The sequence below is a fragment of the Protopterus annectens genome, chromosome 1.part0 (assembly GCF_019279795.1).
Source record: "Protopterus annectens isolate FY-2018-M chromosome 1.part0, PAN1.0, whole genome shotgun sequence".
Lineage (NCBI taxonomy): Eukaryota > Metazoa > Chordata > Ceratodontiformes > Protopteridae > Protopterus > Protopterus annectens.
Window position 1 is genome coordinate 1201434036 of NC_056725.1, and position 16878 is coordinate 1201450913.

Below are 16878 nucleotides of genomic sequence, written 5' to 3' on the forward strand. Positions count from 1 at the left end.
TTGAGTTAATTCCGGGAAACCTGCCGGTACCCTTCCCCTAATAAGTGACTTAACATACTGTCAGAGTATCTCTCTTGGTCTGTAACCACTAATCCGCCTCCCTTGTCCGGTTTCATGACCTGGATGGTTTTGTTGTTTGTTATACTATTAAGTAAGGAGGTTTCCTTCTGAGTAAGGTTATGTGGTATGGTGCAAGATTTTTTCCTAGCAAGGTCTCTGATGTCATTCGAGCATATAATTTGAAACAGCTGAACTGAAGGACATAAAGGGGGATTTGCTACATTGACTTTTCTACATGCTTCAGCAGTACTGTGTACCGGATTGCCATCACCCAGAGTCACATCAAAATTCAATTTCCTGGTACACAGCATTAAGTCAAGCAATGTTTTTTCTAAATTAAATTTCCTCAAAGGCACAAAATTCAGGCCCTTCTGAAAGAGGTTGGCCCATTCTTTAGTAATCAGGGTACTGCTCAAATTGTAAATTTTGAAGTCATGGTCATTTTCAATGATTTCCACTTCGCCATTCGTACTATCAGGTGACAAAAGTACAGTTTTGTACCTACCATAAATGTAGATGTTCGAAGATCCACATTGCTGCAGTCCTTACACTTGGGTAGTCCGCTGTCCCTCGGTCGGCCCGAATATCAAAGTATAAGGCTGACGTCGGTCAAGGCGCATTTGACTGACATCAGGACGTCAGGGTACAAATGCGCATGACCGACGTCATATCCTCAGTCTTTTCTTGCCCCAGATGTCAGAAGACCCTAAAAATAAAGGTCAAAACCAAAAAACAGCAAACAAACAACCAACCACCCTTGCACTAATTATATGTACAATATATATACTATATACACAATATTTACAACCCAACCCACACAACCACCTCTAACTACAGAGGGGAAGGAGGGAGGGTAAATTGGACTGCAGCAATGTGGATCTTCGAACATCTACATTTATGGTAGGTACAAAACTGTACTATGTTCTTCATCTCACATTGCTGCAGTCCTTACACTTGGGTAGAATCCCAAAGCAGAGGTAAGGGAGGATGGCCAAACTATAAGGAAGCAGGAGCTGCCAAAATGCCCTGCAAAACAGCAGTGGCAAAACCAGCCCTGGATTTAGAGTAAAGTGGTAGGTGATAATGCCTAGAGAAAGTATGCACTGAACTCCAAGTAGCTGCCTCCAAAATATCCTTGGTTGCCACCCCTCAAAAAGCTGTCAGTGGCAGTAGCCCTAGTGGAATGAGGCCTAATCCCAGCTGGAATCTCCTTGCCATGATGGGAATAACAGAAAGCAATGCAAAACCCAATCCACTTAGAAATAGTTTGTTTTGACACAGGCTTGCCCTGAGAACTCAAAGCAAAAGAGACAAATAACTGCTGAGACTGCCTGAACCCTTTAGTTCTGTCCAAATAATAGCGCAACTGCCTGTGTACATCTAAAGTGTGCAAAATCTTTTCCCCTTTATTTTGGGGATTTGCATAAAAAGTAGGCAAATGAATAGTTTGGTTTAAAGCCACACTAGAAACCACTTTAGGCATAAAGGAAGGATTAGTGCGTAAAGATACCCTATCCTTATGGAAAATTAAGAAAGGCTCAACCGCCATAAGGGCCTGCAATTCAGAAACCCTTCTTGCAGAGGTAATGGCCAACAAAAAGGCAGTCTTCCATGACAAATATTTCAACTCAGCAGTAGCTGCAGGCTCAAAAGGTTGTAGAGTGAGTTTCTCCAACACAAAATTGAGATCCCAAGCAGGAGTAGGAGCTCTACGTGGGGGTCTTATATTCTTTGCCCCTCTCAGAAATTGCTTGAACAAAGGATGAGAAAACAATGGTAGGTCACAGTCATAGTGAGCTGAAATTGCTGCAGCATGAACCTTAATAGAAGAGAAGGACAAACCTTTGTCCAGTAACTCAGTAAGATATTGAAGAGCCACACTTAAATTAGGCTCAGAAACATCAAAATCCTTTGCTGCACTCCAAAATAAAAATCTCTTCCATTTATCTGCGTACACTTTCCTTGTACTAGGCCTTCTAGCTTCCAAAATCACATTCAAAACTTGTTGTGGAAGTTGAGACCCTCTATGGTTCAAAACAGAATATGCCAGGCTGTTAGGTGAAGAGAGTGAAGTTTGACATTGAGCAAATGACTGTCCTCCTGGGACAACAGGTGTGGAATCGAAGGCAAAGGCCACGGAGGCTTCCGTACCAGACTTCTCAGTAATGGGTACCAGTGCTGTCGAGGCCAATATGGAGCTATTAAAATCATCCTTGGCTTGTCCTGTCTGACCTTTAGCAGTACCTTTGGGAGGAGAGGCAGAGGTGGAAAGGCATACACATGAAGATTGCTCCAATTGAAAGAAAGAGCATCCACTCTCCAAGCTGTGGGATGAAACCTTTTTGTGCAAAACTTTGGCAGCTGATGGTTTAGTGGAGAAGCGAACAGATCTATGTCTGGAGTTCCCCAGGACACTGTTAATTTCTGAAATACATGAGAATCCAATTTCCACTCGTGGAGATCCATAATTCGTCTGCTCAACACATCTGCTAAGGAGTTCTGTGCTCCCGGCAGAAACCTTGCCTGAAGATTGAGCTGTAAACTGAGAGCAGTCTCCCACAAAATCATTGCTTGCCTGCATAGAGGATAAGAATGTGTTCCCCCTTGCTTGTTGATGTACCACATGACAGTTGTGTTGTCTGTTAGAATCAACACCTGCCCTGGAAGAAGTAAATCCTTGAAAGCTATTAATGCAAACTGGACTGCTAACATCTCCTTCAAGTTGATATGTAGATGTTGTAGTCTGGCAGGCCACTTGTCTTGTATCCACTTTCCATTTAGATGAGCTCCCCAAGCTTTGTCTGAGGCATCTGTCGTTAAAATCTGACTCGCCTCTGGCCGGGTCACAGAGAGTCCCTTGTTTAGGTGACATTCCTGAGCCCACCACAAAAATTCCTTTTGAATGCAAGGTATTATTTGAATGACAGTGTCCAGATCCTGGCAGTGCTGTGTCCATACATTTTTGAGATACCATTGCAGCTTCCTCATATGCAATTTGGCATTGGGAAGCACCAGAATACAAGATGCCATGAACCCTAAGGCTTGAAGGACTGTCCTTGCAGTCAGCCCGGACTGATGAGATAGTTGATGGAAGTAAAGGGAAAGATTCTTTTGTTTGTCCGGGGTTAAAAAGGCCATCTGGGATGCTGTATTCAGTCTTACACCCAGAAAGCACATGTCCTGAGAGCGTACTAGACTGGACTTTATTTCGTTCACAGAATACCCCAGGCATCTTCGCACTGCTATCACATGTTCCAAATGATGAAGAAGCTCGTCCCTTCCTTGAGCCAGAATCAGGCAATCGTCCAAATAAGGATAAATCTGTATTCCTTTTAGCCTGAAGAAAGCTATCACTGCAGCCAGAACTTTCGTGAACACTCTGGGCGCAGTAGATAAGCCAAAGGGCAATGCAGAGAACTGATAGTGAGAAGTCCCAGCTCGAAAACGCAGATACTTCCTGCAACTTAGTCTGATAGGAACATGAAGGTAAGCCTCCTTGAGATCTAAAGTTACCATCCAATGATCTTTGCCCAGCAGAGGTAAAAGCTGTTGCAACGTCAACATTTTGAACTTGGGAATGTCCAGATAAGTGTTGAGGATAGATAAATCCAAAATTGGTCTCCACGTGTTCCCTTTCTTTGGTACTAGGAACAGGCGAGAATAAAATCCTAGGCCCACTTCTGGCATAGGGACCGGCTGTATGGCCCCTATTTGGAGTAACAGAGAAATTTGCTTGTGAGCCTCTATTCTTTGTTGAGGAGGAACGTCTGGCATGCCTTTGAAAGGAGGCAAGGTATGGAAATAAAACCTGTAACCGTGGTGTATGATATCCAATACCCATCTGTCTTGGGTAATTAAAGTCCAATTTTCTTTGAAAAGTGTCAACCTTCCTCCCAAAGGTGCTGCCAGACGAGAAGGCTCTGGCAGCTGAAAAGGTAGGTCATTGGGTCTGTTTACGAAAGGACTGACCCCTGCCCTCACCCGAAGACTGTGCAGGAGAACTCCCTGTTCTAGGCCTGAAAGAGCCCTGAGCTCTGCCCCTGCCACGTCTAGCTCTACCCCTAGACTGGGAATCATAAGAAGGATACGTCCACCCCTTAGTAGGCCAATTTCTACTAAACTTTGGAGGCTGAACCTGCAAAAAATCTTTAACAGTCTGCATAGACTTAGCCTTGTCTTCCATTTTCTTTAAAACTGCCTCAACAGGAGAACCAAATAACACATCAGATTGTAAAGGAGCATCTAAAATCCTTGTTTTAACATGGTCAGATAAATTTTGATCCCTCAGCCAGGCATGCCTGCGAAGAACTGACCCAGTGGCAGCCACCCTAGACGAGGCCTGTACAGCATCAAAACCACATTGCAAAGAATGCTTACCCACCTGTTCAGAAACATGCACTAAATCTTGTAACTCTTTACAATCAATACCTTCCGCCAGAGCATCAACCTTAGACTTCAATTGTGAAAGGAGATAGTTTTGATATTTCAACATGTGAAACTGGCAATTCAAAGCCCTCATAGCTAGAGTGGAAGAAGTATAAACTTTCTTTCCCCATCTATCCAAGGCCCTGGCCTCTTTATCTGCAGGAACCGGATTCTTGACAACAGAAGCTTTAACACCTTTAGGCCCCTGGCTAACAGTTTCTGGGTCTGCCCTAGGACTCTTAAGATACTTATGAGCTTCAGGCACCCTGTAATACCTATCCGGTTTAACAGGAGCAGGAGGCAGAGAATCAGGATTAAGAGAAGCCTCTGAAAAACATCTTCCACTACATCCAAAACAGGAGGTATAGCCAAAGGCCTATGCTGGGGTAAAACAAAAATTCCCTAAGCCTTTTCCTGGAATCAGAGAAGTCCTGACCTTCCCACTTAAAATGCTCCCTCATGGAATGAAGAGTTTCTGAAAAAGAAAAATCCTCAGGAGGAGAAGCAGAAGGAGTAGAATCATCCACATCAGAATCAGAATAAGGAGAGTACTCCTGCAAGTCTTCAGCCGAAGACTCTGAAACATCGAAAGCCTGCTCAAAAATCCCTAGCTCAGGCTCCACCCTAGGTCTCTTATCAGGAGGGGTAAAGAACCCCTAATCAAAGTAATCAAATCTTCTGCCATTTTAAGCATATGCTTCTTGGGCACAGTTCCTGAAGAACTAGGGGTAACACCAACCGAAGCTAAACCTGGCCTGCCTCTGGGAGAAGCCTTGGGAACAGAAGGAGAGGGCCTAACCACCCTAGGCAGGGAGGGGAGTATAGTAACCTGAGAAGCCCCATCACCCTGACCTGCCTCCTGAGAGGCCACATCCTGCAATAACAAAGTCTCTCCCTGGGAACCCAAAGAAACCTCCGGTGGAACCACCGGCTCCACCGACACCTCTAAAGAACCGGCGTCCGGTACGGACGGTTCTTCTAGCCTAGGCTTAACTGCTTTGTCCTTGCGCTTCTTCGAAGAAGCGGGCGTCAGGGCATCCGACGGCATTTTATAATTGCACCGCTTCCCGAAGACTAACCTGGCACAATCTAATCTCCTCTTTATAGTGCGCTTATTGAATCTAGCACAAGAGCGACACCCAACAACGTCGTGCTCAGGCCCTAAACAAGGAATACACAAAGTATGATAGTCTCTATGCGGTATCTGTTTCCCACAAGAAATACAGTTATTCACTTTTTCTGACATCCGGTAAACCACTGAGGCAAGAAAAAACTAAAATATTCCTCAACGGGGTACTTAGCCAACTTTGACTCGGTCTGAAACTCCGAAATCGAAAAATTTCAGAACGCCAACCGGCACTTGCAATACTGCTTCTGCATCGGACCATGCGGCAAAAAAGACTGAGGATATGACGTCGGTCATGCGCATTTGTACCCTGACGTCCTGATGTCAGTCAAATGCGCCTTGACCGACGTCAGCCTTATACTTTGATATTCGGGCCGACCGAGGGACAGCGGACTACCCAAGTGTAAGGACTGCAGCAATGTGAGATGAAGAACATCTGGTATTCAGTGCCAGTTCTCCCGCCTCCCCCTCCCACCCCCTTGTTGGTACTGTGGGGGATGAGAATGTTGTTCGCCCTGGTATATCATGTTCGAAGGTCTCCTGAACTGGCGATTTTGCTGCCGAATTCTCTCTGACCTTCTCAGGGGTGGTCCTAAAGGGATGGGACCGGGGTTATTGTCACCTTGATGCTCAGATTCAACCATACCCTCATCAATAAAAACATCATTATTGTTGTTAGAGTTAGTGGTACTATTGTTGACATGACCATTTACACTTAAGGGATAAGCTACACCACTTTTGTAATCTTTAGCATCCCTTAACAATTTCTTATTCTTCTTTTCTTTAATTTTGTCCATAACCTTGTCAATATTTACAAAAATAGTATTGTACTAATTGAGCTTGTTAGAAAAATTAACATAATTCTTAATACTAGCATCTAATTTGTTCACAACATCTTGTAAAACAAGAAATTTTTTCTCACTGTCATTAACCAGCAATTGTAACAGTTCACATCCCTGGCGATTGAATAAAACAACCAGATCTTTATGTAAATCGTTGTTGAAAGTTAAGCCATTAAGAAAACGCCAATATCTAAGTTTTTTAGGCACTTGTTCACGCCTAAGACATTCTCTCAAAGTATTGGTTTTCAATTTGAATCTTTTTCAACTTGAGACATTCTTTTTCAAAATTTTTAAACAAAGTCAACAGTACCATGAGTATTCTGATGGTTGCCGTTATGAACAAAGCCCTTACTGTCCCTGTTAATCCATTCTGATAAATTCGACATTTGGATGGCATCACTGAACAAACAAGGGTTCTGCTCCTTCTGGGTCCTCCGTTCCTGTAATCCCAAAGAAATGGAAGTACCTGGTTGTGTAACAGCAAACGCTCCCATAGTACTGGCATTTTCTCGTTGGTTAGGGCTTCCTTGCCCTAATGGAATAGTAAAAAGGGAGTCTTGGGAACCAATAATCTGGGCTGGTTTTGATGGAACAACTTTGTTGACCAAATGGTCAACTTTCTGACCCAGGCCCGATATGTGAGTGTTAAAAGAACCGATAGGTTCAGTCAATTTATTGATGGCTGTAGTGAGTTCATCATGCTTGTCCCTGGTACCAGCTCCGCTCTGCGTGGAAGAATCCATACTAAATACCCAACCAAGTAACACATTCTTAAGCGCTTTCGTCACAGATTACAGCTGACTTCTTCAGAAAAAACAGAGTGCCTCCACCCCACTCCTTAAATACTCATTACAAACATATTCCAAACCAATTTGTAAAAAACACCATAGGCATTTAAAGGTACAGACTCCCTATTTGCTCCACAATTATACATGCAAGATAAAAACAAACTAACTATAAAACATGATTCAACATGTACTTTAAACTTAGTATTTTGACAAAAATCATAAAGTGAAGAATTGAATAAAAAATCAACAATTAGAGGAAAAAATCAACAATTAGATAAAAAATCAGCTTTTAACCTCACAAAGCTGGTTAATGAAACCATTTCATTCAACCTTGGAAAAATATTGGCGTTGACCCTTAATTGCCATAACAGTTCTTTGTATTCAAGCCAGTAATCCATAGGACCTCCTCTCTCATCCATAGTCAGCTGTTCAAAAACTGTGAATTTAAAATTGTGACCTGGGTTGGTATTGACATGCTTGGCCAGCGAATTGTTCACTTTAAACGTAGTATTTTGACAAAAATCATAAAGTACATGTTGAATCATGTTTTATAGTTAGTTTGTTATTATCTTGCATGTATAATTGTGGAGCAAATAGGGAGTCTGTACCTTTAAATGCCTATGGTGTTTTTTTACAAAGTGGTTTGTAATGAGTATTTAAGGAGTGGGGTGGAGGCACTCTGTTTTTTCTGAAGAAGTCAACTGTAATCTGTGACGAAAGCCCTTAAGAATAAATTTTATCCTTGTTTCTTGTAACACCAGCCTGCTTTGTGACTTTTCCAGTACTGTTGTGGGCCCTTTTGGGGGTGAAGTTTGCAATGAATCTATCTGCCAGGATGTTGGCAATATCAGTTGGTTCAGTACATTTTGCGTTATTTTGCACTAGTTCAGTGCATATCTGCGAATTGCCACTTAGATTCTTAACATGGCTAAAGAAGGCTTTGTGGTTATCTTTTGAATCCTTGGCTATTTTTCTTTCGAAGTTAACCTTGGATGATTTTATGAAGGACCTTGGTTTTTTACCGATACTGACCAGGGATGTCTTTCCTTCTTGGGATTTGCTTTTTTTTTCTGAACTAGTTTCCTCCTTCTGTTGTATAGCATGTTTATGGCAGGGGTCCACCAGACTGGATTCCTTCTCTTAGAGGAGTGAGTCTTGGTTTTGCTAGGGATGGCACGATCCATGCATCCTTGTAGGTGCTCATAGAGTGCATTTGTGAAGGTTTCTGCATCTTGGGCAGCATTATCCTTTAGCATGGGGGCTGTGAAACTTACCACCTCTGTCTTAAGTAAGGTGAAGTTTGCTTTAGAAAAGTTTTTTACTGTGGTTTCGTTAGTTGGGGGTAGTGGTGGGGTGTGGACATCCAGAGTGATTAGTTTATGGTCTGATCTAACCAGTGAGTGGTTGACCTCTAATGTGGAACACCTGTCGCCCATGTTTGTGATGACCAGTTCCAATATGATTTCACCTCTGGTAGGGGAGTTTACCAGCTGATCCAGGGCATTTCAGTTGATGAATTCCAGGAAGTGCTGGGCCTGGGAGTTTGTACTCGAGTAATTTTCCCAGTTAACGGTAGGGTAATTGAAATCGCTCAATATCAGGTGTTCGGTAGGACCTTCATGTTTTCCAGTGTCTTCAGAAAGGTGGAGTGGTGGTCCTGGGTTATGGAGAGTGCATGTCAAGCAATTGCACAATACGAATAAATCGAACATCTGTTGCCCAAAACTCAATAACTTTCAAAGTAATTGTACTTTACAAATAACTGCATAGAGCACACTGAAATGTCCCCAGAATGGCAGTACCTTGCTAGGCAACTCTCTACAGTACAAGAAGCACTCTGTAATGGCGGCACTTTGTGAACAGACACAGCTAGCACAAGAACTTTTCGAAATAGCTACAGTATACTCAACTGGATTTCACGATGAACTCTTCAAAACACATGCACAGTAATAAGCACACACAGTAAGCACTTTTACACACTCTGAGATACTTTGAAGAACTTTAGTTACGCCCTTGATACAACACAAAGTAGTAGTTATGCCCAAACAGCACTTTCTCCAAAACACATACAGTCGCCTTGCTTTATTTTTGCTTAATGTGCCCTTTTCTTTTCTTGTTTTGCACGTTTAAGCACTTTTCTTGCCCAATGTACTTTTCTCGCGCTTGTTTTACTCTAAACATGCCCAACATAGCCTTAAACACACTCATTTTGCTTTAAACAGACTCCTTTTTGCTTTACTGTTAATCGTTTCAACAAATACTTCTATCTTAAAACATTTTCTTTAGTTAACAAACTTTTGTACTTTCTGCTTGCCTGATCATGTGGTTTGTGCCCCTGTAATACCCCTTTTTTCATCTTTTGCATCGAGTAAATAATTCATGTTGTTTCTCATTACCCTTGATTCTTTCTGGTTATGGTTCTGCTCTTTTCTCTCTGTTTTACCTTCGCTGTTGTCTTTACATCTCATGGCTCCGAATATTCTTCTCTCTTTGATCCCGGTTCTGACACCATGCCGCGTTTGTGTTAGTACACAAATAAACGAGTCTTTGTGGGTTCTGTTCAAGCAGCTTTATGTTGTACAAACACACTACTACAGAGGCTTGTTATACAAACACACTACTATAGAGGCTTACTGACTATAACTTAAGTACCTTGTCTACAAACTAACAACTGCAATCATGCATGCTCACTCTCTGGCTGCTTCTACAAAATGGCACTAGGGATTGCAAGTGTTTGGAATTTATACATGCATGTACAGCCTTGCATGCTTCTTAAAATATATAGCACACACTTTACACTCTGATCTACAGTAGTCAACTCCAATTGCCAGCAGTATAGTCAAAAGCAAAATATTACATGCAAGATGGCCAGCCTTAGGGACAAAAAGCCGGAAGCCTTGAACTGTGTAACCTTTAAAGCTTTGACAAGCTAGTGCATCTCATTAAAAGAGCTCCATGCCCAGTTAATGTCATTCATTAAGATATCAAAACAATTCAGTGGAGACATTCCAAACTGCAGGACACAGCATGGTGGAATCCAATATCCCATCAACTAATGCAAGTGACATCATTACATGCTACATCTGCTAGGTTTCTCTTTCTCATAAATAAACTCTCCTCAGTCATAAATATGATGTTTTCCCTTCCAACTGTCATCTTCAGTGGAGGTGGACATCACTAAGAGGTGGAAAAAGAATGTACTCACCTGGAGAGGAAAAGGCCTAAGGGTAGAAAGGGACACAACAAGATCTCACCATCCTCACAAGACGGTACACAAGTCAAATGGAAACAAAACAATAATCACTTGGAGGAAGGGGGCCAAAACAGCACATGGTGGGAACTTGCACTGTACCAGCCTTAACCAAGTTCTGAGAGAAAATGTTACTCAACATAAAAAGGTTTCAGAAATGTAGTTTTACAATAAATGCATTAACATTAGCTCACTTACTAGTGGGCATCCTTCATGAAGCTTGCAGCAAAAAATAACACCCAACCAATAAATCTATACTAGCAAATGAAAAAATGCAACATAAAGCATGCAGCTGTTCTGAAGGGTAACTCTGGGTAATACAAATTCCAAAATTGTAAGTGAAAGAGTTACTGACATGACAATTACAATGCTTAGCTAGTTTCACATAGAAAACACAAAATGGTGTGGCAACATACAGTTATGCATCCTTTTTCAAAAGCATAGGACTCAAGAAATGCTGGAAGACTTCTTCCATTTAAAGTGAGAATTAAAGTGTTGTTTCTCAGTTCAGTGTAATACTGTGGAAATTAAGCGTCAACTTTAGGTATTTTCTGGAACTGTGGACTTGTCAAAAATAAATTTTATACCTGAATTAATATTTTTCTTGTCAAAACAAGAAACGGCCTGCAAAGCACTTAACTCTTGAGGGCATTTTTCTCTGCAGAGGTTTAACACTACATACTTTTGTCAGTATTTACTTCCTCAGAGCTCACTTTTTATTTTACTTTCATTAGCCAGACAACTGGATTGATCCACAGACCCCTTTCAATCAAGATTCTAACCAATGGCATGTTTTGCAACACATTTACAAAATAAACAAGTAACTGAAATTAAGAGTACATGGTTTGCGTGTCATCCACACACACAGCAAGGATTTCCAAATTTGGGCAGACAACTAACTGGCATAGGTGAAAACAATAGTTAACCTTAGGGTAACCCTGCACATATTAAGTTACACTAACTACACAAACAACCTATCAATGAACTGTTTAACAAATACTTTTAAGTTGTATACATTATCCACCATCCACACAATATGAATAAAATAAATTATATCAAATTATTTAACTGTATAATGCTGTACAATACTGCACAGTAATTTACGCTGACACTTAGACACTGCCATACATCTACGTTTCTTCTTTGTAATTTATCTCAGCTTTTCCTTGAAGATGGCATGGTCATTTTCATTCTTAATTCATGAGCTAAATCATTCTGGACAGATGGTGCCTGTGTAGACTTGATAGTTTGTTCAGTTCATATTTGGAGAGAGTAACAGAGAGGGCTTTGGCATCCCTTGGCTGTAAGAGGTGAACCATAACTGGATTACATAAATGGGTGAGGAAGTTCAGCAACACAAAAACACTTGCTGTCACAGGGAGGCAGTCAAACCTACTTACAGTAACAGAGTAGTACTCTCTGGCACGAGACAGTGTTATAAAGTGAAACATCTTGTTTGTGGTTGTATGCATACCCTCAAATGTCTTGAGAAAAATTCAGCACTGTAACAGGTAGGAAGTATTCTAGCTTGGTGATAACACCACAGATTCCCAAAAAATGAATTGTCCGTTTCCATCTACAGAAAGGAAAAAATTCACTCAGGAAGTTTACATAATGTGCACATTCCCAAGAGCTGTGCTACAGCCTTCACTGCACCAGGACACATCATGGCTATGAGTAAACAGCAGAATCCCCACACATTCCCGTTGTAAAGTACACTGCTGAATGCATAGTATGTCTGAAAAAAGGAAGTGTGCAGCACCTGTACAATGCTTCTACTGCACAATCTTCAACTAACAGCTGTCGCTTGAATCAGTAAACTTCCTTCTGGTATTAACCACACAGTCAGAAACAGCTCTGCCCTACAGTAAAGTGCTAATCATTTTAAGTGTATTTATTACTTTTGTTTTTAACCAGGTACATTAAGTGATCATTCACAAGTTCTTTGTAGTCATAAATGTAAGGCTAGATGTAAATCAAATATGTATATGGACATTTTAGATAAGCCAATAAACCAATATGGTTTAGACAAGCGTAAGAAAACCAGACTACCATGAGAAATCCCACTTTAGCAGTAGCTTGAGGAGAGCGAAAGCAACAGCAGGTACATTATCCATACCTTAAAACCATTAAAAACTGAAATAATGAACATTTCTTCAAAATTAAACATATTTTTTTAACTAGTGCTAATTAAGTCTTGCCCTTACATTCCAATATTTATTCTCTAATCACACCTTCAAAATACTTCTGTGTTTGGTACCATAATGCCATATACTTACACTTAAGGTTCAGTGAGGCAATGCCTCCAAAAACCCAGGTAAGCACACATGATCACCAAGTGTATGCAAACTGCATCTGTGAATATCAGCACTAACATGTCAGTATGATGACATCAACTTGGAATAAAAGAGAGCAGGTACTTCCATTCTCATGACCTGACAACAAGCAAAACTCCTAGTTCTGAATGATGTGTTGAAGCCTAAAAAGTTGAACTTCTTTCCAGTAATCACAAGAAAGCAATGCCATAGTATGTAGTGTTTGCTAATGTCTTCAAGCTGTCCACTGACATCTGGAAGCAATTGTTAAACCTGTGTCACTTTAAGAATAGACTAGACCATATCTCCTACCCTGGTGGGTCGTCAGAATTCAGGAAGACCGTTAAAAGTAATTCTATCATAGACACTAAAGGCAAGACAAAGCCAATGAAAAAAGTGAAATAAAAGTGACATCTTTAAAGTAAAATAAATAATGCAGGTAAATACATATAAACAGATATGCAATATCACATTACCTGGGTCAAAAACGCCATTGAATAGTCATTCCCTTGTGCTGCAACCTCTCGAATCAAATCTTTTGTTCCATTCTTTAACAATTTCTCCTCTATTGAGTTTCCACTCACCAACCTGAAAAATGAAACACAGTTAACATGCTGCACGTCTATTATCAGTTCAGTCATACAAACGTAATAGGCAGTACTCTATCTTAAAACCCATGAAATGTGCTGTACTTGCTTGTACATGCTTAGCTGGAAAGGTCCATTTTTCATCCCTAGCAAACAGAAAATATCAGAAAAAAAAGCTGCACAGACTGGACAAAAATGAAAGTTGTGTACTTACTATAACGATAGATCCATGTTGCCTGTTTGGACAGGATCCGACCTTGGCACTGATAAGGAAAATCTTGTTCCAGGACTCTGGCTCCTCCATTTCCCATAATTCCCCGTGTTCCACTTAATCACCTCAGAGTTTGCTCTGCTTAGAAAACCCTAATTGCTATCACAAGTCACAAGGATAACTAGTATCAACTAAGAAACCATCCTATAGCAAACAGCAGGAACATTTTAAGCAAATGTAAAAGAAGCCTGGATAATACTAATCTGGTCCTCAGGAACACAAATGACAATTTGAAGGGGACTGGCAGGTGGGATGTTGAACCGGATGAAAACAGACAGCATGGCTCTATCATTACAGACATTAAGTACAAAACTTTCATATCCAATGTTGTCTATTTTCATCCGATTCAACTGTGGGACACATTCCAAAGTACTAATGCCTGGGTGGACTTATAGAAGGATATTCTTGAGAATGGTGGAGGCAAAGGATGAACGAGACCTGGATTGTTCATCCAATCTGTAATGAGAAATAAAGGTGTGAACTGTAAACCAAGTAGCTGCTGCACAGATATTATAAATAAAAGTCTGCTTGCAAATGCTGTAGATGCAGCCCCCGCTCTGGTTGAATGTGTTTTGGTTTAGGTTGCAATACCAAACATTTTTTCGTATATACACAGGAGATACAGTCTGAAAGCCATCTGAACAATGTAACTTTGGAAACTGACTTCCCCAAATTCTGTTTTGAAAAGGCGACAAACAGTCACTCCGATTTCCTGAATGGTCTTGTCTTGTGAAGGTACATCCATAATATGTAACACGTATTCACCTTTGTTAGAAAATGTTGAAAAGAAAATCGGTAAAGGAATGGATTGGTTCAAAGTAGATTTGGATGCAATCTCTGGTAGAAAAGAAGCATTGGTTCTTAAAGAAAAGAAAAGAAAAGAAAAGCATTGGTTCTTAAAGAAACTCTATCCTTGTGAAAGACCAGATAGGGCGGTTTAGAAGAATGGGCTTGTAATTCAGAAATCCTTCTGGCTGAAGTTACTGCTACTAGAAAAACAGTTTTCCACATGAGAAATTTGATGTTTACTGATGCTGCGGGTCTGAAGGGTCACTAAGTCAATGCCTGTAACATAATGGTAATACCCCAGGGGTGCATTGGATCTCCCATAGGTGGCCTAGGAAGAAAGGTTCCCTTTAAGAAGGCTTTTGATATTTTTAAGGAGGCTGTGGAAGATTTATCCAAGCCTGCATGGAAATGATTAACTGTACTTTGATTGTAGAATAGCTGCAACCAGTCCTGAAACAACTCTGCAAGAAGCTGTGCAGAACAGTAGGCACCGGAGCTGAGAATGGGTCTAGACCATTAGAAAATGCCTACGTAGAAAACTTTTTCCATTTGCCACAATAAACCTGTGCAGTATAGTCTTTCTGGGAAGCTATGAGTATGCATATTACTAAAGGGGAAAGCATGGCATCTCTGGCTAATGCTAAAATTGGAGGAACTACACAGTCATATTCAAGGATTTCTGATCTGAAAGAGGCAATCCAGACAGGTGAGAAGGGAGATCTGGAAAGTGGTCCAGCATCCAAGGTGGATGGTAGAGTCATAGGAAGGGAAACCACATTTGTTAAAGCCAAAATGGAGCTTACAAGGATTACCCTGGCCTTGCACATCCTAGCTTTCAGTATGAATTTGTTCATTAATGGAAGGCGAGGAAAGGCAAAAAGGAAACCCTACTGCTGATGACAGATGACAGTGACCCTCGGTGACTGTCCCCAGGGAGGGACTAGGGCAAAGTAACTGCTGCACTTGTTGAGACAGAAGGAAAAAAGATTGCAGCAAGGCTGCCACCAGAAAATGAGCATCTCCACACACTACTGAGTTTAGGGACAGCTCATGAGGCATGAGGATAGAGCTGCTCAATTTGTCCAGTAGTACACTGGAATTCCCCTGGGATGTGAATTGCTATGGGAAGGTGTTGTGAAGACACCATCCACTGCCATACCCTCAAGGCTTCTCGACATAATGGGTAGTAGCGTGTTCCATCCTGTTTGTTTAAATACCAGAGTACTGACATATTGTCAGTCTGAATAGCTATCACATCTCTGGGGAGAGCATCCTGAAAGGCATGCAACACTAGAAGAAACATGCATCGCCAGAATACTGATGTAGACTTTTGCCTCTGTCTGTCAGACCAAGTACCTTGGACAGTATTTCCTTCGAAGTATCCCCCCACCCAAAGAGGGAAGCATCCACAGTCACTACTGCTGCAGGATGATCCCACATGAAGGGAAGCCCCTCTGTCAATGATGGAGATGTTATCCACCAAAATACATGGCTTCTGCAAGTTAGAGTGATTCTTCTCTTTGAAGAGGACTGTGAGCGTGTGACCACTGCACTGATAAGTTCCAGTGAACCACTCTCATGTGATATCTTGCCAAGGCAACCAACAGAATGGCTGAAGCCATTAAAACTAGCATCTGAAGGATTAGTCTGGTTGGTGCAGCATGATGTCTCATGACAGCTGAAGCTGTCAGCTGGATGTAAGACAACCTGTGAGGAGAAAGACTGACTACTTGGGAAGACATATTCAGGTGGCATCCAATGAATTCTATAGTCTGAGTTGGACTGAGATTACTTTTTTCCATGCTGAAGGTAATGCCTAACTCCTGAAACAAACAGGGTAAGAGGCATCTGTGTTGACACAAGGTTAGATCCGAGGTAGCTGTTAGGATCCAATCACCCAAATATGGGAATTCCTGGATCCCTAGCAGACAAAGTTGTGCTGCAACTACTGCCATCATCTTTGCGAAAACCTCGGGGGCTGTGTTGAGACCAAAGATCAGCATCCTGAAATGATCATGATTAGCTCCCAGCCTGAAATGAAGAAATCTCCTGAAGCTCCTCTCTACATTTATGTAACAGTGCACATTCTTGAGCTCTATCAAGCACATCCACGTGTGCTTCCTCAGAAGAGTCAAAATGGACCGAGTTGTGAGCATCTGGAATTTTCTGTTTTACAAAATGATTTAAATGACTCTGGTCAAAAATGGATGTGAGGTTCCCTGTTTTCTTTGGAACTAAAAAGAACCATGTATAGACTCCAGATCCTTGCTAGACTTTGGAGACTGGTTGGATGACTCTTTTCTGGTAACTTTAAAATTTCTGCTACAGCCAGTTCCTGCTGATTAGGTAGAACATGGGGAACTAATCTCTTCCATTTTGGAGAAAAGGAAAATGGAATTATATAGCCTCTAGATAGAATATCTAG

The 16878-nt window shown here is 41.3% G+C and overlaps 1 protein-coding gene across 3 annotated transcripts in view; it reads right to left on the bottom strand.

Moving 5' to 3' along the window:
- Positions 1-16878, bottom strand: part of EP400 (E1A binding protein p400) — a 3509270-nt gene that overhangs the window by 1422418 nt on the left and 2069974 nt on the right. For all 3 annotated transcript variants that reach the window (XM_044065578.1, XM_044065569.1, XM_044065563.1), the window contains one exon: positions 13283-13394. In XM_044065578.1, the coding sequence (XP_043921513.1) occupies positions 13283-13394 (112 nt within the window). The remainder of the gene's footprint in view (positions 1-13282; positions 13395-16878) is intronic.